This window comes from Platalea leucorodia (assembly GCF_965183815.1).
Source record: "Platalea leucorodia genome assembly, chromosome: 5".
Lineage (NCBI taxonomy): Eukaryota > Metazoa > Chordata > Aves > Pelecaniformes > Threskiornithidae > Platalea > Platalea leucorodia.
In genome coordinates this window covers 89,692,193-89,716,806 of record NC_138827.1, presented here as the reverse complement: position 1 = coordinate 89,716,806, position 24,614 = coordinate 89,692,193, and the positions used below count along the sequence as shown (strand labels likewise).

At 43.6% G+C, this 24,614-nt stretch overlaps 1 protein-coding gene across 1 annotated transcript in view; it reads left to right on the top strand.

The window, feature by feature from the left end:
• Positions 1–2,442: 2,442 nt before the first annotated feature.
• Positions 2,443–24,614, top strand: part of SEMA5B (semaphorin 5B) — a gene marked incomplete at both ends in the record, with an annotated part of 133,929 nt that continues 111,757 nt past the window's right edge. Inside the window, 2 exons of the mRNA XM_082314454.1 lie at positions 2,443–2,596; positions 19,487–19,586. Of these exons, the coding sequence (XP_082170580.1) occupies positions 2,443–2,596; positions 19,487–19,586 (254 nt within the window). The remainder of the gene's footprint in view (positions 2,597–19,486; positions 19,587–24,614) is intronic.

The window sequence follows — 24,614 nt, the reverse complement described above, 5'->3', positions numbered from 1 at the left end:
ATGTTATGAAGCTTTCCTGTATGCAACTTTTTATCACTTCATGACCCTGATGAGTGTGAAACTTGAATTTACTTGTCTCCTGATTCTAGACCACATAGGGCCTTAGAGGAGCATGGAACCCTACTGCGGTCTTTGATTTAAGAATTTTTTTCACCTAGCTTGAGATCATTGTTTGGATGCTTAGTACATGAAAATGGCCATATTGGCTCAGACCAAAAGTCTGTCTAGCTTAGTGCCTTATTTCCAGGATTAGCCAGTGATGGCTGCACTGGGAGGAGTAGAGCATGCATAAAGTGAGATTTCCATGACTGTCTCTTCCAGTTTCCAACAAGGATATCTGACAGCGAAGAAGTCCTTTTGCCTCTTGTGCCTTTCCCACAACAATCATCACCTATCTAAGGAAAGTTTGGCTTTGTCTCTTCTGGAACTTTTAGCGGATCCAAGAGCTAAGCAAAATGCGTTTCCCTGGGGTTCACATCTTTGTGCTGTGTTTTACTTCTGGATCTGTACTGAAAAAAATGACCATTTAAACCAATGGGTGAAAATATAATCATCTGATGCTTCATCATCAATAATTTTCACTACAGCACGACTTGCACAACACCTCCGTCATCTGAGATGCCACAGTACCCAGTTGTGTATGCCCGCCAGTACGCTTGTGCTTAATGACTAAATGCTGTGCTGGCCTTAGCTTTGAATGATTTCATATATCTCACTTCTGTCAGTCCTATTTTTTTAATTTAACATGATACTTGCTGTGTTTTAAAAAAAAAACAAAAACCAAACAACACTGTAGTGAAGTGCTGTAGAACCTCCTTTAGAGAACTGGAAGGGGATTTTATACATCCCTGCATAAAATCTGCATGTATATGGGGCTGGAAAAAATGTGAAATGCTGTAATCTCTCACTCACACTAGTTAGGAAACCAAGTCCCTAGAACTACCCCAAATCCTGAATGCCAACGCTATTTTCAGTCAATGGTATGTAGCTGCTGCTGAGGACACGCATAATGGATGTGCCGGCAACTCATCTTTATGCCAGTGTTTAAAATCACAGAGAAATACAGATAAGAATAAAACATAGGATCCATCTTTCAAACCAGCTGTCTCCCATTGCTGCTGTAAGCAGTCCCTTGTTGCTCCTACAACTCCCAAAAACCTTTACGAACTTCTTCCAGCTCCTTCCCCTATATTGGGGTTCACTCCATGCCACGAGCCTGTTGTTGTATATCAGTGCCTCATGTTACCAGCCACCAGCCTGGCCACTTCAGCTCACTGAAGATGTTTTGGAGACTCCGAACAAAAATATAGAGGTGTTGGGCACTGCAGGTGTTGACTGTTACACTCCCTTTAGGAATCACAACACTCGCAGGAATTGAAAATCTCATTATATGTGAAGTTAATCAGAATCAGCTTTATCACTAGATAAGATTTAAGGGTAGGAGACTCCATTTGTTTGAAAACACGTGTTTGCAATAATTAAACAAAGTTACATATGCACATCAGTAAGATTAAATTTGGCAATGCAGATTTTCCTAAGCTGCAGCAGCATCTTGGGGAGCTTGTGGCATGGGCTAATTAATCCTCCATCCCCTGCCTGAGGCCTGGTGGGCCCAGGAGAGTTTTTAGAGCTATATCTTTTCTGCTGCTATTGTTAAAAACTGTTCAGGTAAAAAAGGCATGACTTTCCCATCTCCTAGCCTGAGAGTGAGTGCTTCTCCTCTTTAGCTGTGCCTCAGCTCTTGTGACTGGGTACTATAGCATCCCAGGATAATGCAGGCAATTGACTCACTTCTCACCATTCTCCCCATTAAGCTCTTTTAATTTTTGTGTTACCTTAATTAGCACTTTCCTGGCAACACCTTTTAATTGGTTTTTCTTGTTTCAAGACATTTAAAACAGCAGTGGTAAAATGTACAAATCTCCTATTAGAACAGTATTAATTGCACATGTTTTCTGGTGATGTCTGATGTTGGCCTTTCCTTAGCGATCTCTTGAATGTAACATGACATTTGAACACGGACACGTCATGAAGCCGAGGAGTGAGGTGTCCGCACTGGGGGACACATTTATATCTGGAGTATTTGAGATTTCATGTTGTCAGCGCTGGCCATTGCACACCAGCTAATGTATAAGGACATATACCCCAAAGGCACACGGAGATATATATTTAGGGAGCTGTGCACTTCCATTCTCTTTGAAGTCAGAAACCCAAATACAGTTGGAAATTGGGTCATTTGGTTTTTTTTAGATGCTGTTTGTGGAATATTATCATGTGTACTTAGCACAAGTGGGGTTGGGATGAAAGAGGAACCTCCACCCTTCTCTACCCATGTTACACACTTTGGATAAGCATTCATCCTTCTGATAGTGGAATTATTTGTATTTCAGGTATCCTCCCTGGGCCTACGTTGGAAGCTAGATCTGCAGCCGCCCTTCAGTCATGGTTGTTTCAAGATTAAAGGCCATTTCCCTGTCATTGCCAAGCCTTTTTCTTCTTGCTTTTCATCTCTCAGCATCACAGAATGTACCTGAATACTCTGAAGCTGAACATCAGCAATGTGTCAGGAAAGAACACCCCACAATTGCTTTTGAAGGTAAGAGCTTCTATTCCTGTTTCAAGTTCCAGTAGGATGATCCATTTTGAAGTCATTCCTGGTGTTGTTATGGATGGTGGTTTAGTCTGTGCTGTTTTCCTTACACCTGCGATCCACAGGCCAGTGCAAGTGGCCTGATGAATCGTATTCCCTTTGATGCTTTACAGTGCTTTAACTCTGAGGTTTCACAGCAGTCACTTAAATCAGGCAGTTTTGGGACTACTGGTCTGAGAGTCTCCATTTCCAGTGCTGCTACAGGGTTCCTGTAATCTTGTGCCACACTGAAACGGTGTTTCAGTTTCCTTTTCTCTAACTGGGTTCAGTAATGCTTATATACCTCACCTGCCTGGCTGGATCCAGACAACAGGTGAAAAGTGATAGAGAATTTGGACATACCTGAATGCAAGAGAAGTAAATTGTTTTAAAATTGCAGGGAGTGGCTGCCTTTTTGTTTGTTTTTGTTATGTATTTATCACCTCTGCTAGTAGTTTTTCTGTCTTTCATCTGAGCATTTAACTTGACAAGGTCTTAAGAATGTGAGAGGGGGCCTTTGTGTTGCAGCATCCTGCCAAGTGTGGGCAATCTTTTTACTGTTCTTTTGCAACATGGAATTTCTCTTGTCCTTATCGCAGGTGGATTTTCCATGAGTGTGCATGCACTCCTAAGTTGCTGTCTGTCCAGTCTGTCCGCTTACCCCCACGACAGTTAGATCATTATATTGGTACCACTGTTATTTCTGAATTCACCCCAGACTAGTGTGTTAAGCTCAGTGTGCCATCATCACCGGCTGCTGAATCTCCTTGCTAAAAATGGTTTCCTCCTAAATGCTGAAATATCGATTTTGGTTCCCATTTAAGGCTTTGCAATGCATCTCCAGTTACATTCTTTGCTAAAGGCAATTAAGTACCTTGCAACGTGTCTCTAGTTAGGTTCTTTGCTAAAGGCAATTTAGTTGTGGTTTTGTGACCTTTGAGATAGGGTTTCCAGGAAGAAAGTAGTCAAAGGCTTCCTTGCTGACCTTTCAGGGTTCTTCTAGAGAGCTTTACTCTTCTTCACAGAGGAGGAAACTCTTGTCTCTTAATTTGGAAAGTGTAAGAGATTTCTTGTCTGTTTTCCATTATCTGTGCTTTAAAGGTTTAGGTGGATTAAAGTAAATTAGCAAAATCTTTAAGCCTACATGCTATGGCGCTGGCTCTAACCTTGCTCTGGTGGAATGGGTAAATAAACCTTGATTTTAATTGCTAAATAAGTCTAACCATCTGTTTAACTGGGGAGGGATGAAAGGAGAAACCGTTGCAGTTAAAAACTTGGTGGAACTCCGTTGGATATTTAAATAGATAACACCACAGCGAGGATGTTATAGATACAGAAAAGGGAAAAAGTGTGTGCTCTTTCTATTAACCAGGAGCACCAAACTTTGAGTTTACAGAGGATGTGTTTGCGGGATCCAGCACTGAGACAAATTGTTCTGCTGAGAACATGAGAGCCTCAATTCCTGATGCTGAGGAATTAGTGGGCATTTTTTGGCACTCAATGAGTGCTTCTCTGCAGAAGTGATGGCTACGTAAACACACTCATAATCTGCTTTGTTTTAATGAGGCATGAATTTTTCACAGAAAAAAATAATCTCTCCTTCCCTTTCACTGTTCTTGTTCCCTTTCTCTCTTTAATGATAAAGGGCAAAAACTGGTATGACTTAATTAGAACTTGACAATTATACAAGAAATAAAGATTTAAAATTGCAGACACATCAAAAAAATGACCTGTATTATCATTTGGGTCTCTTAAACCCAAGTTAGATTCAGAGTTATTTTTTTTTTCTCAGCACCTGTTTCCTCGTGATTGTTAATGATGCAGTTCAGTCTTGTATTTTCTACTGCAAAGCTCAGCTGGAAAATACCCAGGAATAAAATTAAAGGCACTTTATTTCCTCTGCACATAGTATTTAAGTTCTATGGAAGAGGGCTCACACCTCCAAAAACACATCTCAGTTCATAATATAATTCACCTTAAAGGTATACCCTGTTCTGATGCCAGCACAAGCAGGTTTAGGCTGCAAGGGGAGAAAAGCAGGGGAATCTACATCTTATGTGCTGTTCCAAATTGCTCTGAGGATGTCTCCTCTTAACAGCATGGCTCATGGGCTTTCTGAGTGTCTCCAAATGCATCGTCCCAGGGATCACAACCTGCTGGACAGTGGGAATGCCGAGCTAATGACTTGAAGAGTGACCCCAGCAGCAGCTCTTCTGATGCTCCCGCTGCCAGGGGAGAGGATTATGTTACACCAGCAATTTTCAATGGATGGGCAGTAATAGTAAGTAAGGCCCCAGCCCATTCAGTCATACAGGACGCATTAATTTACTGCCAGAATGAATAGATGAACAGAACAGTTTATGTTACAAAGGGGTTGAATAGCTTGTTTTTCACAACCTTGCTAGCCAGGCTTCGCATGGCAAGACAAATGGCATGCCGTAACACGTTTTGTGTTCTCCAGTCTTCAGTTCCCACCTTGCTTGTCCTCAGCCTCTCTTTTTATTCTACTTTTCCTCCAGATTACGATATTCTTAACATCCAGTTGGCTGGATAATATCCTTGTCATGGAAGAATCCAAGTAAAACTCCTTTCTGTCTACTTTTTAACTTATTTCCTGAGAAATTCTGTATTTGCTGTGCCTCATATCATGCTTATTGTATCTCATCCACACTTGTCAACCATCTGTTTGAATTGATATCTCTTTGTATTGCTATGGGAGGGGTAAGAAAGAGAGAATATAGTACATGACCTACTCATTTAAGCAGAAAGAAGTCTGCTTATGCAAAATGCTTTTACTTTGTCTGTGTTCGGACCTGAAGAAATGCCTGTTTCCTTACAGACTCCATTCCCCAAACCACCTGCCATTACTTGTGACCTAGAGAAAATGGTCTAGACAAGTTGAGGGACCTAAATTCTGGTCCTAAATGTGCTTATTTAGGTGTGCATGCTTAGGATAAACCTTGTGCTGCCAGGAGAGATGGGGGCTGGGAAGGGGCTGTGGGCTGAATGATTTATCTTGGCAGACTACATAGAGATTGTGAGGGACACGCTAGGAATTTGTGCTGTGAGTGCTGTCCTGTGTGTTTGCACAGTACCAAACTAACACAACGGTGCCCCAATTTCCCTCGGGCTTATAAATGATGCTCATTGTACAGTTCACCAACAATAATAACGTACCCAGTTTGGGCTTTTCGTAATTAGATTCTTCTACTCTGTGTTTATAGGAAATCCAGTTAAAGTTTGATTTCCCTTGTTAGATCAATAAGAAAATGATCTTTTACTTCCCAGGAGCCTGTTTCTGGTGTCTTATTACCTATTTGGTTGTGAGTGGGTAGCTACATTAAGGCTCTTGCATGCTTGTTTGTTTTTCGGTGAGTTGAGAAATTAGTGAAACAAGTCAGGTATATTCTTAGTGCATCCTTTTTCATTTATACATGCATGTACACACGCATACAAGTCCCGTTTCAATAAACAGTATGTTGTGCCAGCACAGCTCCACTGTGGACCACTCTGGTAAGTCAAACACTGGAGAAACTGTTTCTAGTTCCTGTCAGTCATGCTCATTTTTCTTGTCTTTTCCATACATATCTTATAACCAATAGATCGGTCCCTGCATTCGCAGCTGGGCTATGTCCTTGCCATACTGTCCTGGTTCTTAGCAGTATCCTTCGTTGTTATACAGCTGTTTCTTAGACATGAAGCACCTTTGCTATTCATTAAAGACATTCGGAGCTCCTTTGTAACATGCCCCTTGGGAAAGCCAGAAACATCTTCTGCCACAGCAATACTATGTAAGATTTGTTATTTCGAGAGCCAGAGCCATGACTGACATGCATATAGGTTTGCAATGGGTGCAGAGTCCTTGGTTTCAGCTTGTTTACCAAGGAAGTGCTTAAAAGTTTGCAAACTCATCTGTGTTATATGAATCACTTGGATGTTCAGAACTTCTTTACTGGAAATGAGTTGTAGACAGGTTTCCACTTGCAGTTTCTACCATTATTTATTTCTCATTAGTTTTATCCGCTAAATCGCTATGCTCAGGAAAAAGTATGATAGAGTTCCCAGGTTCTTCTCTGTTCTGTCTCCCAGGGCTTTCTCCCCTGGGTCATGGCAGTTAGTGTAAGCTGGAAGAATTTCTCCCTGCTTTAATAATTACATCCTGTCCACAGAAATACCTCAGCTGATCCCATGCTGAATCACAGGAGAGAGGTGGACTTGCTTAAATCGCTTATATCCCAGATCTTCTCAGGACTGCAAATCTCAGCTCTGCAGACTGTATCAGCTCGGCTGGTGTGAGTTCTCGGTGCGCAGCATTTGACCCATTGTCTAATCCTCAGTCTCTCCTAGATGCAGACAAGTTGCTCTGTCTGTTGCCTCAAGTTTTCAAAATGAATTAGTTTGGGAGTGTTTAAATCTGGGATTTTACTTCAGACTGTCTGTAATTATTCCCTCCTACCAGATGAATATGATTCAGGTTGCTTGAATGTAGCTTGCTATATATTTTCTCAATATTTTCTTTCTTTAAACAACATTTTATTGAAATGTGGCCAGCTTCAAACACTGAAATCTGTGGGGAGCAGTTAAGTGTTCACTTGTTGTATTGAAAGCAAAAACTGTTTTAACTTTGTGGGCTGAAGGATAATAGGGTATGATTTATTTCTTTTGAAGGTTCTTGACGTTTTACCAAACACCCCCACTATTGTTGAACTGGTCACTGATACATTATTCCCTTTACTGTATATTGATGGGAAAAAAGCACATTAGCACCCATCAATTCCACAAGCCAGCTAGGACAGCCCCGCAGGAAATTCTGATAAAGATTTACGCTTTTCTTGAGCAAGTGAGATTTTGACAATCCAAACCGCAATTTTAGTTAACGAAGGATGAAGATTGTGGGGTGAAGTATGAGAGGTATATCTGGCTAAACATCAAAGGGAAGGCAAAATACATTACGGGAGAATTGTCTTCTAGCTCATAGCCTTGCTGCCCTTGAATCTCCATACAGGGAGTCCAAACATCATTAACTAATGATGGAGTGTTGACTGGAAACTGGTGGCATCCTGTGGGCGCTACAGAATATTTGACCTTCACTGCGTTTCAGTACAGTTTTTGTTTCCATTAAGCAAGGCTTGTGGTGATTTTCTTTTTAATCTTGAAAAATGGAACTGTGGCAAATTAAGCTGATATTTTTTTCTTTAGGGTTGATTTAGAATTTGTTTGAAAATTATGACTAATAAAGCCATAAATATACAGTGGTTAGGGAAGTAATTTTCTCTCGGGCAAAACTTCTGAAATTTACACCCAACAGCTCTCAATATATTTTTAATTCCATAATAATAATTATAACAATAATGATGCTAGTTCTTTGACACTTCCCCATTCATGGTGTCCAAGGCACTTCACAAATAATCGCAATGATATTTGATTGAAAAAATTATTCCGTGTTCTGTTCCTTGGGGCCTCAAGAAGAAAAGGGGTCTTGGAAGAGTGCCCTTCATTCACAAAATGCTTTAGACAGAGCAAATCATGACAAGCAGGAGAGAAAACGAAGACCTTACAGTGAAGCTTCAGGAAGTAAAGTGATTGAGTAACTCTTACATATTGGAGTGAGGGAAGGTAAAACTTTAAAGAGGTACAATAGCTCAAGTGAGGGAGCAGCCTCTGACCATGAGTGGTGGTGATGATGAGAGGGCAGGCATGCTCAGCAGCAGGACTGAGTGAGGTGGGCTCCCGATGTGTAGGAACAGGTACTCGGAAGGTCACCAGCGTAGTATGCATGAGCCAAGGCCATGAAGAACTCCAGTCCACAGCAGAGTAGCTTATTTATATTTTCCACAGGTACCGCTGGTGTAACTGGGGCTAACAGCAGCAGTTAAGAGAAGCATGTGCATGGTCCTTTCTTTGGCCCAGTGGTTGGATCTAGGACATAGAAGTGGGCTGCCTCTTTTCAGATCCCAGGCAGCACCTCAAAGAAAGGAAACAGGGTGGAAAGCAAAGCAAAGTGCTTTTCTTCTTTTTCTGTGGCTCAGTGCAAACAAAGACATGCCTTACAGAGACCTCATTCTCAATTTTAAAGTTTACTTAGCTTAGTTCCCTAACAATAAGTTTGTGAGGCAGTGGTATGGCAGACCTCATTTATTTAGCACATCTGCTTCTGATGAGTGTTAATATATCGCATTCTCCTAAAACCTTCCATTCAAGGATGTCATTAAGCTTTGATAAAGTTCACTTTAGTACTAACAATCTCGTAAGAGATATTCTTGTTTAATCATGTGGGGTTCACCCTGGAAAGCCACAAACAGTCTCAGCTCAGTCAAGCACTTAATATGTACTTACCTTGAAGTCAATGGGATTGCGTACTTGAAACCAAGCATATGCTTATGTGCTGAGCTAGGCCACAGTCAAAATGCACAGCACTGAAACATCAAATCTGTAAATGGAAAACCTAGCATATCATGTTGTTTCTGGAGAGTTCTGCTACCATAGGTCCCAATGGCCAAGTTGTTCCTCTAACATGGCTGAATCATAGAATCGTCAAGATTGGAAAAGAACCTTAAGATCACAGAGTCCAACTGTTCACCTATCACTGCCAAGTCCATCTATACCATGTCCTCGAGCACCACATCTATCCACTCTTTAAATACCTCCAGGGATGGAGACTTACCCACTTCCCTGGGCAGCCTGTTCCAATGCTTGACCACCCTTTCGGTGAAGAAATTTTTCCTAATGTCTAACCTAAACTTCCCCTGGTGCAGCTTGAGGCCATTTCCTCTCATCCTATCCCTTGTTACTTGGCAGAAGAGACCAACCCCCACCTCGCTACAACCTCCTTTCAGGCAGCTGTAGAGAGCGATAAGGTCTCCCCTCAGCCTCCTCTTCTCCAGGCTAAACAACCCCAGCTCCCTCAGCCGCTCCTCATAAGACTTGTGCTCCAGACCCTTCACCAGCTTCGTTGCCCTTCTCTGGCCACGCTCCAGCACCCCCATGTCCTTCTTGGAGTGAGGGGCCCAAAACTGAACACAGGACTCGAGCGGTTAAGAAATCCCACATGTTCCTGGGCTTTGTATAGGATTAGCTGGATGAGAGTCTGTGATCTGCAATACACAGTAGACTAGGTTAGAGGTTTTTATGATCACTTCTAGCTTTGGGAGGCGCAGATAAAATCCTGAAGAAACTCTTGTGCTTTGGCTTAAAAAGCTCTGACTTCATAGGTGATCCATTCTTTCCTTTTTATAACACTGGGCGATCTTTAGAATGTATTTTAATGAAAGTGCTTGAGCTGCAAAATTCAGATTTGTGTTTTATACATGGGTATTTCTCTGTTTTACAGCGCATTAATAAAAGAGGTGGAGGTCATGGGTGAAATGTGGTCTTTGATAATCCTTTACTATTATTAGCCAGCTTCCAATTTAAAAACACTGATCCTTATGAGAACAGGTTCATTTCAAAAGTCTTTCAGGATTTTACAGCCTCTGCTCCGATTCATTGGTGTAACTGACTCACAGTGGGACCTTTGTCCACGAAGACAGGAGTCCTCATAGGCCTGGCTGGCTAAAAAGTACAAACTGTGCATTTGACTTGGCATTTCCAGTTCTCTGGCGAGCCAGCAAAGAGGGTCAACTTCTGTTTCAGATGTTCATCAAAATCAGATGCATCTGCTTCTGTAGCAGGTCTGGCTACCTGCAGGTGAAATTCACGGAGAGTTTAGCCATGCTTTCTCTGCTCCGTCCTGCATTCTCACTAGTAAAACAGTTGTCCTGAATCTTGCACCATCTCTGCTGGCACATGTGGCTGGTTTAGACATGTAACTGTAAGGATAATTTAAAAAATTTGCCCCCAGATGTGGAGGAGGCAGACTGAATGATGGTTGAAAAGGAGTGTTTTTTCCATCAGACTGCAGTGGCTATAGGAGCCAAGATGCAGCTTGCTTTCCTGTCTGAGAAAAGGGATAATACTGATCAGAATGTCATAGGAAGCTGCAGGTGATGCATGAACACTTACCTTATCTTTCTCAGCGAGGGAGATTGCGTGACAGCTGCAGGGCTTGTCTCAGTAAACAATGGATCACAGTACTTAAACACCCTGCAACATCCTTAAGAAAACAAGAAAGCTCTGGGTTCGCTGACAGTGGGGCTGTGTGTGGCACTGGTTAGCCGAGTTTCAGAAGGTGGTGGTGGGGCACAGAGCTATGGCTGCGTGACACCGTGCAGTGCCACGTGGGGTTGCAGGCAAGGTTTTCAAGGAGGGCTGTTGAGGAGGGGGGGCAGTGTTAGGGTACTGTTTGCCCCAGTTGGCAGCCTGCTGAGGAAAGCCAGATCCATTCTTTCCACGAAGTCCTGTGCTGTGTAGACACAAACCTTTGGTCCTGTCGATCTCAGGCGTGGCAAACGGACACGCTCATGACTCATGGACATGCATCCGTATCCTATAGTCTTGCAGCACTGTGGCGTCTCCTCTTGCTCTTGATCAGCCATTGCCAGTGAGGATCTGCAATGCTGGATGTTAGCTGGGGTTTCAGGTCTTGTGGAGGTCTGAGCAACAGGAGCCATGCTGAAGAGGGAAGAGGCTCTCTCATGTTACAAGACTTCTTTCCCAATCCTCCAGCCTGATGCCTGCAGACTCACGGAGTGGAAGTCTCCTGTCTCTCCCCTGGGGCAGGTCTTGATTGAGCTTCTGCCTGCTCTTCACCATCTGCAAATAGAAACCCAAGTGAAACAGAGAATGGGCCAAGACTGGCCTCTCTGATGGAGCAGAAATGCTGAAGAACTGTAGAAATGTGCAGAGTTGGGAATGTGGCTTGCAGTCCTTCGATCTCCTTCCTTGGGGGTGGCCCAGGACAACTTAACAGCACACTGTCCCATACTGGGAGTGAGCTCTAGTTCATGCTTATTATCTGGTGTTTTCTTTATCTGGGATTGAATCCTTGGGTTCTTCCTGATAGACCAGTGTGTTTTGCCAGCTGCTCCATGCTAATAATAAAAAAAGTAAATAAACAAGCAGTCATAATTGTACTTTTGCAAAAATTAGGTTTGGACTAAGTTATTTTTTCTCCGTATTGAAATGATTTAGCAGCACTTGTTTTGAAGAAATGATTAAAATTTAGGAAACAAAGAGCCAAGGTGCTCGGTATGCACTAGCAACAGTTAGTGCCTCATGTACCTCATGTATTTTACAGATAATTAGGCTTCGATGCACTAGCCAGTATCTCTAAACCCATTTAACAATTTAAAGCACTGAGACACTAAATATTTTCATGATTTGCCCAAGGCAGAGAGGACTCCAATGTCAGCGCCATTGGGCACTTGGGACCATGCCTACTTCTCCAGATGTCATTTCTGTCTTGGGATGGAAGAAGCTCAGCAAGGTCAGTTCAAGGAGGAGCTGTAGGCAGTGAGGGGAGAGGCACAAAACAATCTAGATTTCACATAACAAGGCTCCGTGCCGGGTCCTGCACTTTGGTCATAACAACCCCATGCAACGCTACAGGCTTGGGGAGGAGTGGCTGGAGAGCTGCCTGGCAGAAAAGGACCTGGGGGTGTTGGTTGGCAGCTGCCTAAACATGAGCCAGCAGTGTGCTCAGGTGGCCAAGAGGGCCAATGGCATCTTGGCTTGTATCAGGAATAGTGTGGCCAGCAGGACCAGGGAGGTGATAGTGCCCCTGGACCCGGCACTGGTGAGGCCGCACCTCGAGTCCTGTGTTCAGTTTTGGGCCCCTCACTCCAAGAAGGACATGGAGGTGCTGGAGCGTGGCCAGAGAAGGGCAATGAAGCTGGTGAAGGGTCTGGAGCACAAGTCTTATGAGGAGCAGCTGAGGGAGCTGGGGTTGTTTAGTCTGGAGAAGAGGAGGCTGAGGGGAGACCTTATTGCTCTCTACAACTGCCTGAAAGGAGGTTGTAGCGAGGTGGGGGTTGGTCTCTTCTGCCAAGTAACAAGGGATAGGACAAGAGGAAACGGCCTCAAGCTGCGCCAGGGGAAGTTTAGGTTGGATATTAGAAAAAAACTCTTCATCGAAAGGGTAGTCAGGCACTGGCACAGGCTGCCCAGGGAAGTGGGTGAGTCTCCATCCCTGGAGGTATTTAAAAGATGGGTAGACGTGGTGCTCGAGGACATGGTTTAGTGGTGGACTTGGCAGTGATAGGTGAACAGTTGGACTCTGTGATCTTAAGGTTCTTTTCCAACCTTAACGGTTCTATGATTCTATGATAACTTTAAATGATAACATGTCTAGGTTACTATGATTATTGTGATTCCTATGGCTCTGTGAAGGTATGAGCTGAGTCTTTGGTTCTTTTTTTTTTCCCTTCAAGGTGGTAAAGAGCAGAGCCTTTTCTTCTGTCTCCTTCTATTCCTTGGTAGCTGAGAGATGGGACTATTCCCTTTTTCATGATACCAAGAGAGAAAAAGTCTTATTCTTTCTTCTTCCAGTCATCTCCTATCCACATGTTCTTGGACAGGCTGGAGAGGGACATTAGCAACTCTTTTGCTCCTTGGATCTCTTTGCAAGGGAATGGCTCACTGCAAGCAGCTGTCACAGTGACTCTCAGGCCACTCATGGGTTAGCTCATTGTTTGTCATCTGAGGAGGAGTCGTAGTTGGCCAAGATGGGAAAAATTAATTGAGTGGGCAGGAAATGAAGTAGAAACATGGCTGGGAGGTGAAGACCGCTAGAAAAGAAAGCAGGAGTGGGAGGGGAGGTGAATGTGGGGTCAGAGGGGTAAACTGAGTGAAACCATGAAAATGAGACAGCTGGAAGAACATCCGAGTTGGATTTGGGTATTGAGGGGAGAGAGAAAGCAACTGCTGGTTTGGCCCATTTTGTAGAAAGGGTTGTACTGTACCAACAGCCCTCTGAGTCCTCATAACTGTGAGTGGAGATCAGAGATTTAAGAAGGCAATGAAACTAGAAATGGCAGCAGTTGGGATGAGGACATATTTAATGTACAATTAAAGATTTCAACGCATCAGGTTAAAGAAAGAGGGTATATCAGTAATGAGGTGGAGGTGGTGATGGGAAGACAAGACAGTGGGGTGATATGTACGTGTAGGAGGGCTTTTGGGGTAAAGCCAGTTTGAGTTTTTTGGCCTCGTGAGTAAAGTTGAGCGCTGAGTGCTGACACATTTGTTTGCTCAGCTCTGTCTGTACGGCAAAAGGTTTCTCCTTCCCCCGATAAATTTGCTGAATTGTGGAGGGGTTTTGCGTTGTGGAGGCTACTTTTACATCTCAGCATGGGGTAGGAGTGAAAGTTATTTTCCAAAGACTATTGCACTAACCTGTGGTGTGACCTACAACAGAGAGCTAAAATTTAAAATAAGGCTGATATTAAAATATGATTCATTGTCAGTCTAATAAAGATAACACTGTAAGTAGACTTTAACCTCTGTGCATCCTTGGATGTGTCCACAATTGCTGCATTTGAGAAGACAGGTGGTAGCATGGGTAGTCATTAGCCTTCCGATCTTTGGTTACAGCCTTGCTTGCTTTGTTTCTGATGGATTCTAGTCGGTGGTCCACACAGAATGGAAACTGTGGCCTCAGTCTTAGCAGGCAACTGTTTACTTCGCGAAGAATGCTCTGAATGCTGAGGATAATTGAAGCAGAGGATGGTGTGAGATGATAGGTCTGATTCTGAAAAGGGGACATTTCATCAGTCTGTACCAAGAAGACAGCCTGAGACCTTACCTTAAGTTACAAAGTGATTAGCATCTGTTGGTCATTGTTGGGTTCCAGCACTGAGAGTCCTCCAGGCTAGTGGGTGGTCTGAAAAAGATCTAAGTCGTTGAGTACTTGGAAACTGGAGTATCTGCCAGTTGCTATGCATGGTTTGCCCTGTGCCAGGGCTGAAGCAAACCAAAAGGGCAAGAGATTGTACAGTTACAGAAGTCATGGCTGTCATCTGTGACTCCCCAGGAATGCTGAAATACACACAGTAATTAAACACGCCATGAACTTGTAAGCTGAGTTGAGAGAACTTATAAGAGATCATACTGAGGCAGTAAGGGAAGCACTCAATGTGTGGTCAAGTTAACACTGCACAAAAGTAGGTCTGAATATCTGCAGAACAGGTATTTATTTATTCCCACTGAGTTTGGCAGGCCCCCAGTGCTCTATGTATGCTCTGCTTCATTGCACAAGCCTTTTCTTATTTTACAGGGGCTTTTTGTAATGTATGTGGTTCAGGTTGTCTTTTCTGGAATGAGGTCCCTGGATCTTCCTTCTTGTTTAACTTGCCTATCTTCCTCCCTTAAGGTCTTTTTATGATATCTTTGAAGCTTTTCTGTGCAATCCTCCTGTTTCAGCAGGAGATGCATGTTTCTGCATGGTGGCACAACTAGTGACTATACCTGGCACTAGTCATGAGGAGCTATTCCAGAATAACTCGATGTGTGGACACCTTGAGCAGTGACTACACTGCTACTCAAAAGTATGAACAGGGCTCATACAGACATGCCTGAGTTGGCTTTCAGCTACCCAGCTCCCGTATAGATAATGACTTTCCAACTGGCAGTGTGGTATTCATGTTGGGCTGCAAGCTCTGCCAAAAACACAGGAGAAATACTTGGACGAGTAATTCAAGCCGAGGTTTTTGCTCATGCAGCCTCACTGGTATTCAAAGCTAGCTCAGATAGAAGCATGGATAGTTTGTATGTGGGTATACCCTTATTTTGCACAAAGAATCCTTGGTCCTGTTTAGTTTAGCTTCTTTTGCTCCAGACTAGGAAATCCATGCTGAGAATTATTCTGGAAGAGATGTTCTTGAATAACACAGTGGTTAGCCATGCTCTGTGCACCTAGCATTGGCTTTGCAATTTCAAGGCATGGGCATTTAACCTCTCTGCTCTTGCGTGGTGTGTGCTGGATGCACAAAGCTGTTACAGCCTGCTGGAGATGCGAGCTACAAGTGGGCTCAAGTGAGATGAAGCAGTGAATGCTGTCCTTCAGAGGGAAGTCTCAACTCAGTGTTTACATGCTTCTTTCCTCCAAAACACACAGTGTAAGGGTGAGGTGGGGAGCAGCTGGTTTTGAGGAGATGAAGGCTCAAGTATTACCAGGTTTACCACATCTTTAGAAGCTGATCCAAACCCCATCAAGCTCAGTGGAAAACCGCCAATGATTTGAAGAGCCCCTGGATCAGGCCTTTAAACCCAGCTCCTGCAATTTGGCACGCCATCCTTTGTGCAGCTGACTAATCCTCGTCCCAGTCCTGTACTCTCAGGAAGCTGGTGCAGAGCAGCGTGCTAGCAGGCTGTAGGGACCACCCTCCGAAATGGCAGAGGGCCTCTTTTCACCTTGTCTTATGCATGCATAATAGCTTGAGCACAGCTGTGTCTGCAGACTTACATTTCCTGCAAAGCTTTGTCTTCTTTGCAGCTGGATACCTGAACCACCTGGAGCTGTGGAGGGACTTGCAGGGCTTTAGAGGCTCTGAATCAGATGTCTGGCGATGGACAGTGTTGGAAACTATTAAACTTTTGTTCGTTGGTCCTCATGTGGAGGAAGTGAGAGCATGGATCTTTAACCCCCTGGAAATGATTAGAGATGAGGAGCACAAAGGAGGCCTTGATGAACATTTTGCCCCTAAGCCATGCGGTTCCTAGCTTTCCGGCTCCTGCTGCTGACATTCAAAGTCAGTGCCTTGGTTTTTAATTTTTCATACTGTTTTTAAACAGATACTTTTGCAAATGCAAACATGCCCCAGCACTGAAGGTTTCCAGCCAAATTAAAGAGTCAGCACTGGAAAAATCAGCTTTCTGAGAGAGGTCAAAAACAAGCAAACTCTGGAGTTCATTGGGTCCATATGTGTAAACTTCAGCTAATCCGGGATAGACGCAGGGCAGCACTTCCCTTGCAGAACTGAGCCAGTTTCAGAATGAAAGGCTGGAACTGTCCTTAGGGATGCCTGTGGTCTGAGCAGTAGATTTGAACGTGTCAAATGAAAAAAGGCCCATGTCCTGACTCTTCGTCGCATTTCCATTCCACTTTGTCCCTTCCCTCTTAAAAGGAAGAAAGAAGGTTGGGAAGGAAAATGTGCCATTTGGCATTAATTCTGACAACTCACATTTAGACATTCTTATCTGGGACCATGCTGGGTTTAATAATCTCCAACTACATGCCTATAAAAGCTTAATTTTGCTATGAGGATGCATGCCTTGCAGCCTTTAATTTAATAACTGGGAAGGGTTTCTTTGTAAGTTGTACCACCTGCAGTAGTAATAGAAATCAAGACACCGCCTGTTATTTCTTGGGCTTGATAGACATTTCAGCCAACATGGAAAGATTCAAGCCACCTACTGCCTTTAATTTTTTTTTAATTATTTTTACCTGTAATTTGTCAGAGCTTGCTATTAAAAGGAAGAACTGATGAGTGCACCTCTCTGAAGTGAGGAGCTTTTGCTTAGAGCAGCAGATGAAGAAATATTCTTCCTGCCACTGCACTGTAATAGTGGGTTAGTTAGTAGGAAAGAGTTGGTAGGAGAGGAGGTAAAATGACAAGAGAAATTATGGCCTAAAAGCAGGGTCCTTAAAAGGTATCATCATTATATAGCAATCCCTTAATCCCACCCCCGTCAGCCAACAGAAATGCCAGGAGATCTGCAGCACATGTCAGCCAGCTAACCTGCCTGAAAGGTGTTATTGTTGCTGGTTCTGCTGCTTGGCTCAGAAATGTCTCTGCAGCTAAAGAGCTACAGGAAAAGAAGACAGAGCCCCATTAGTTAGGAGAATGCCAGAGGTGAAACTGCGGTGCCTCCCTGGTGCTAGTACATCATTAAGGGTCCCAGAGGAGTGTAGGAGGTGGAGATGCTTGAAGGTTGGACGGGCTGAGTTATTCCTTAACTCATGCCTTTTCCTTGAAGAGCAGAGGAAGGTACACGTGTTGTGTGTGGTTATGCAGTGTGACAGGAATGCTGAGAAGGGCTGGAAGCCGCCAGCTCCTGGCGACAGGGTTTTTAGATTGCGAGGATGGAGGTCTCATCGTTGGAGAGGCCCTGGCAGTGTCCAGTGAGGCAGGGCATGGGACTGGGCCTGATGGTGTCCAGCTCCACGGTGAGGGGGCTTAGGAGCTGTTATGAAACATGGTGGTGTTCAGCGCAGAGGCAGAAGCTCCACAACAAGGTTCTGCTTTGGGAAGAGAGGCAGGATGAGTGGAATGTAGGGATTTTTATATGTGTTTTCTTAAGATCTTGGTAACTGAAGGGCTTGATTAGGTTTCATCCATCCCTGGAGGGAGAAGGGACTTGAAATTGCTCAACAAATATCCCTACGTCAAAGGTTTTAAACCGCTGCACATCTGTAATCCTACAAAGCATGCCAAGATGCCGAAGGCCTTAATGAGCTTCCTCATCAGCATTGTCATCTCACCGCTGTGGAAAGGGGAACTAATGCCTACAACAAAACATTCAAACCTGACTGCCTTCAGTGAGACTTCTCAGTTTATCATTGGGGATATAAAATGACAATGGAGCATGTTTTTTCAGAGCTCTTTTGAACTGATCTGAACTGCATCATTATTGTTATGAGTCATCAGGTCACTGGCCTGTGTATTGGTATCCTGTTGACATGAGGCCAGAAGATATTACCTTTCTTGTTGAGCCTCCTGGATCTTCAACATCCACTCCTTGAATGAGGCAGGGTTCCTTCTCAAAAGGTCACAGAGGTGTTACAGATATACTGATTTGGTCTCATTTGTGCCTTGCTCCCTCAGATATTTGGTATTCTCCATGTATTTAACAGCCAGAGTAGTTAACAGGTGGAATAAATTCTCAAGAGAAGTCCTTGCAGTAAAGCTGGATTACTTTCTGAAAGATTCACATGAATCTATCCATCCTCATAGTAAAGCTGGATGACTTTCTGAAAGATACATATGAATCTATCCCCAGTTATTTCGTGCAGTAAAGGTGTAAGGTGAGAGATTGAAATTCTGTGATCTGTGATAGAGACAAGGTCAAAGCTGGTAACTGTACTGAAAGCTGGAATTCTTTGAATGCCCTACCATCATGCCCAAGAGTACCCTAAAAATAGTAATTTAGCTTTTTCTTTCAACAGGTGTATTTTTTATTATATCAGGACTATCTGCCCTAGATCTCTCAATTGATATTCTTTTAATAGATGTAGCTTCTGGAAGAGCTTTGTCTTCACGAGCATAACATAGCCAAATCTATTGCTTTGCATTTAACCTGTGTGATTGCAGTTTGGACAATTGCCTAGATTGGCAAATCCAAGCTAGTTGATGATAGAGCCAGTCTCAAGCTTGTGCAGTCTCTCAGCCACAAAGATGCTGTGGTGACCCTCCCATCTGATTTAAGGAAAGATTTAACTGATAGGGATCCCAAATGTTAGGTAAAGTGAAACCTAGAAGAGAACCTAAAACCTGAAACAGAAGGTAAAACCTGTCATTGGAGCAGCCAGGTCTTGAGTGCAGATCACTTCTACTCTACCTTGGTTTTCAGTTGAGCCCACCTTCTCTTTCTGGAGGGCAGCAGCTTCCCTTTGCTTAGCACAGCAGGCAAGGCTATGGAGGTGTCACGGCAGGCAACCTAGGCCCGTCACACCACTTAACCCTGGCACTGAAGATGGTTCCCCAGTTTTAAGAGCAGGAAAACCGAGCTGCTGTTGTCTCTGAAGCCAATGCTGACACTCCATCTTGGATGTGAAAATAACTGCTGAGACAGCCCTGTGTTTATGTGCGGTTTTTTGCACATTCTGCAGAGAATCAGAATAAATAGAAACCCTTTAAATAGATTATTAATTAGCCTTCCTCTGACAGATAACTCAGTAGGAAATCCATTAGTGGAGGTCCGGGTGAACTCACTGCTTCCAGAGCAGCTTTATTGTTTTCTGCTTTCTCATTTTCCTTGCAGATCTGAAGCCCTGGATGTCGAATTTCACCTATCCAGGTGTGCGTGACTTTTCTCAGCTTGCACTGGATGCCAACAGGAACCAGCTCATTGTGGGAGCAAGGTAAAGATAATCTTTTAATTAGTCCAGGGTGGCTGCTCAAGCTCTTTCCCTTCAGGTTCTCGCTTCAGAGGAGAGTGTGTTTCCAGCTTATGTGGCCAGTGTCCCCCTCAAAAAGAAAGCTATAATTTATGTAGAGGGATTTAGACTCCTAGTATAATTGCAAAGAAGAGAAAATTACTAGAATTTTTTTTTTTTTAAAAAAAGATGCAATCAAAATGACTGGTTAATGAAGCAGAATGCTGGCACCTCCCTCGGTATCGTGAATGTTAGAAGAGTTATAGTAAATCATTCTGCACCATCCTTCTGCCAGCACAGAATTTGACTTTATGGTTTATTTTCCATGGCCAGATTTTCCCTCTGTACTAGGTTCACCTACACACCTTTCTATAACTCGTAGTGGCAATGTAAATGATTGCTTTCTTCTCTTTTAGAATTCACTCCACAACCTGTTCGCTTCATCTTGCTGATACAGCCAGATCCTCACCTAATGCATTTTGGTGCAACTCTGTTGTTCTGGCCCATTGTATATAATTAGCATATATTTTTCTTTATTTTTAAACATTATTTTTATTTAGGATGCCATAAGAGGAGGGTGGAAACGCACCAGATAAGCATAGGCAAGCTCTAACAAATTTAGAGCTGCATTTGTAACAGGGAAAAGAACTATGGTTCGGTGAAATAATGTACGTCAGGAGTGGCTGAATCATGAGCCCCAACAGCAACTATTTTTTATTGCATAATAAACAGATAAGACAACCCAAAAAGAAAAGACTAAGCATGGTCTAACAAATCAGTTTAAGTATAACATTTAGAATCAGATAACATTGTGGTAGCAGTCTCTGCTAGTAATGAAAATGGAGGAAGAGACTGCCTTCTTCCTGGGTTATTCAGCATTAGAGGACAGGGAGGTGAGGAGCAGAGCTGGAAGAACTCATGATACGAACAAGAGAAAAGAGCAAGACGTGTAGCAGAGGGAGAGATTTTTGCTCCACAGGGACAACTGAAGTGTGATTTAATATACATTTTCTGTGTGTTTTGTGCAGTAAATAATAAGACTTACCTTCCTGTAGCTGTTCAAATTGCCAGAGGCTCTCCTGCTTTTCATACAGAAACATTTTACTTTTCAAGCCGTGGCTTTACCTGTGCTGGAATCTTTAACCAGCAATTATTAATATTTATTACTTCAGAATGGCATTGCTTTGGGGACGGCCATGAACAGTGCCTTCTGCCAGGCATTGCACAAACACAGGCACGTCGCTCTGAGGAATTTATGGTTTACATAATTCAGCCGCACGGCGTGTTTCCCCCGCGCAGCCGCTGCTAACGCTGACACGCTTCACCCCTGCTCAAACCCCAGCGACACATCCTGGAGGGAGTCTCTGTCTCCGCAAGAGTTTTTGTACGAGCGTGGTTAGACACGAGGCTACAATATCATTATAAACAGGGGAATGACAGCAAATTTGGCTTCCCGCTGGAGGTAAAATATATTGCAGTGCATTGCCTCATGAGGAAGCAGTAACAAGTATTTATAGAATTTGCTTGGAAAAGTCAGTTTTTATGAAGCACTACCCACCTGACTGGGAGACTGAAAGTTTCGATGGTGCCACACAACTCTGCCGAGCAATTCTTGATAGAGTTAAGGGAGATGTCATTTGCCAGGGTGGTTTTTTTGGGTTGGACGCAGGCTTGCTGTGGGGAAAGCGGGGAGTGCTGAGCCCTTTCCCTCTTCACCATCTCATTTCCACCCTGTGCGAGGTGACAGGGAGAGGTGCGTGAATACGGGGGTGTGGATGGGGTCCTCAGTGCTGCACAGCTCTGGGCATGCTGAGCTCCTGGAGCTGTGCCAGAAAAAAGGGGAACGGGAAGGAAAGCCTTTTCTGTTCCCTTCTTCCCTGATAAATCCACACCTTGTTCTGGACTATTTTTAGGGGTGATTTTTTGAGTCATTAGTTGCTCGTGCACCATCTGCTTGAATTTGCAAATGAAACAATACCTCAAAGAGATAGGAGCTGTCTCTATCCATCTCTACAGGGTGTAATTTATGAAACCTAAATTTAAATGTTAACCATGTTTAAATGTGCTACTGTAGATCATATTAGTAGTAATGCCAGCTATTCTGGGGTTGTGGAAGGAGTTTGGGATCAGGGTGGAGTTTATAAGTACTCCCACTTCTCAATTTCCTGGTTAACATCATTCTCTTAGGTGATAGCGTTATAAATTATTTCAGACTAGTTCTTTCTGTCTCTATTTAAAAGCAGTATGACCTCACCACAGCATCTCTTTGGCTTAGTTCATCCTGCGTTTCAAAGCTTCACAGAAAATGCTTCCTAGAAGAAAAGAAGATCCTGGGGCTCACGAGGGTTTTTGGTTTCAGGAATTGGACACAGCGTGACTGAAACTGTAAGAGGTATTGAGGACATGCCATGCAGACAGGGAGCTGGAATAACACGAGCCTCAAAGCTTTTTAAGCTTTATCCTTATCTGAGAGCCCTCCCCAGATGACTGGTACTGTCTGAGTGCAAACCAGAGGAGTTTGATAACTCCGCTGACCAAACACCTGCCAAGTCAAAATCCCAGAAACAAAAGAATTAGTTTCAAAAGCCCACCATGGTTTCTAAGCAACGTATTTACTTGTCACATCATTTGTAAAATCCAAACACTTGCAAGTAAGGATATGAATAGTTTAGAACATTGTAAATCTCACACTACCCATATTATGAGCCACATTTCATTAAGTATAAAAACACACATTTCAAAAATTCATAACCTTCATTTTGACTCATAGTTTTCATGTTTTGTTTTTGCTTTAAATGTAGTGTTAGTATTTTAATGTACTGTTTTTCTTCTGTGAATGAGTGATTGTTTTGAAATATTTGCTGCTTTTTTCAGCTTTTTCAGTGCATGTGATTACTATTTGAGCTTATTTTAATGGGAGAAAAAACAATTTTCTAGGCCTCATTATTACTGAGAAAAAACTTGAAAATATGATCTGAACAGCTCGAAAAATAAGACACATAAATCCCCCCATGCATTAAAAAACTGGTGATTTGGGGAACTTGAACCCTGCTTTTTCCGTGCTAGCTATCAGCAATGCCATTTTTGTCCAATTGTCCTGCTTTTTGCAAAACACTTTCTTCTTTTCATCAAAAATAAGCTTTGAATTTTTCAGACCTGAGAAACCTTCCAAGTCAAAGCCAATAAAGGAGCTGAAATGGAAACTGATTGCAGCCTTGACTATGTAGAAACTTCCATCCCTCTCTAATAGCATGATCTGGAATGCTTATTGTCTTTACTTTCAATCTCTTTCCCATTATTAGATTTCAAATTTAACTCTGCTATAAAGCATTCCTAGTGAGCAGTTTGGTTTTATTAACTGAGGGTCTATTTGCTCTACCTAAACATCTGAAATCAAAGAGTAATGGTGAGGAAATGGGTGGCAGTTTCTCGCAGATTAGTGTCACATAATGAGCTATCGTTTTGAATTATAGACACAAGTTGTACATATGCCGCCACGGCAGAAGAGCCACAGAGGAGATTATTCTGGTACCAGAACAAAGGCTAGGAGACTGGGACACTGCTCTTTTGTCAGTAATACAGCTGGTGAATGGACTGGGAAGAACAGCTTGAATGAGCTGCTGTATAATAAATGGTTTAACAAAGGAGATAAGCTGAATTTCCTAACTCGATGGGCAAGCAAAAGAGACCTGTGTTAAAAAGTGGTGACTTAAAAGATGCAGCTCTTTGAATGGATGGTATCTGCTTGCTGTAGCTCAAGGTCAGATCTAGACACCGTCAGAAACCATGGAGAGCAGCAGCCTGCCTGGCAGCCAGACAGCCTCAGACCCTTTGCCTACGCCAGTCTGCTCGTGCTGTGATGGGGATGCTGGAGGCGATGGTGGTGGGGCAAGAGGAAGCCTCCATCCCCATTCCCGCAGGATGTCCCAGCTGAACTCTCCAGCGTTCTTCCTTTGCCCTTTCCCCTCCCTCCTTCCCTTCCCCATCCATAGCAGAGACATGCTGGCCTTCTCCCATCCCCACGGCAGCGATCTCACCTGCATATTGGAGAAGCAGTGCTCTGCTCTCTAACCTGTGCTGTAGGCAGGGTGCCCAGTCCCCGGGGAGGGTGGGTTTGGCAGAGGAGGTACAATGCGTAGCTGTGACATCCCACCTTCTCGAGGAGACGTACTCCTTGAGACTCTCTCATTACTGGCTGGGCAGAGACAGGAGCCAGTAAAGAAATGATGATATGAAAGACCCTGCTTGGAGTCAAGCCAAAAAGCATGCCTCAGAAGAGCTCGCTGGCGAGGAGAACATAAAAGGCTTAAAGGAGGATGGTTGAGACACTGTGTGACAATCTGGCATGACAGCAAGCTGAAGGGAAACAGCTTGGACAACAGGAGGACGGTACCCAAACAAATGGCTGCACAGAGAGTGGCTGGGAAGCCCTAAGGGAAACATTTGACTTTTCCCAGAAGGAAACTGTGGGGGTGTCAGCTCAGGGCAGTAGCCTGCTGGGGCTGCGGATGTGAGCGGCATGGCTACAAGGGCTGGCCATTCGCAGTGAGTGGAGGTGTTACTGTAGAAAACCAGCCAGAAAGCATCAGGACCAGAAATCCTCATAGTTCTACCTGCCAAGGGGGCTGTCAGCTCCATCAGGAGACGGGAAAGGATCATCTCTCATGGCTGTTGTACGGGGAACTGCAGCTCAGGAACCCTTGTCACAAATAGTCATTACCAAGAAGAGCCTGGAGGTGGAGGATAGTGAGCAATGGCTGCATCAATGGACTCAAAACTGGCAAGTAAAGTGCACGTCATTCCAGACTGCCAGACTTCTCTGCAATAAATGTCAAGCGACTAAGCTGCTGGTGATGCAAGGCTGGATGCTTTGGTGGGGGTGATTTTCCTACTTGATTTAGAGCTGAACTGAATGTGCTTGTTAATGCCAAGTAGGTAGATGCAAGAAAGGAGATATGGTTACTTTGGGGAGCAGGGAAGGTGCTATATGAACTTACAAAAGTTGTTTTAGGG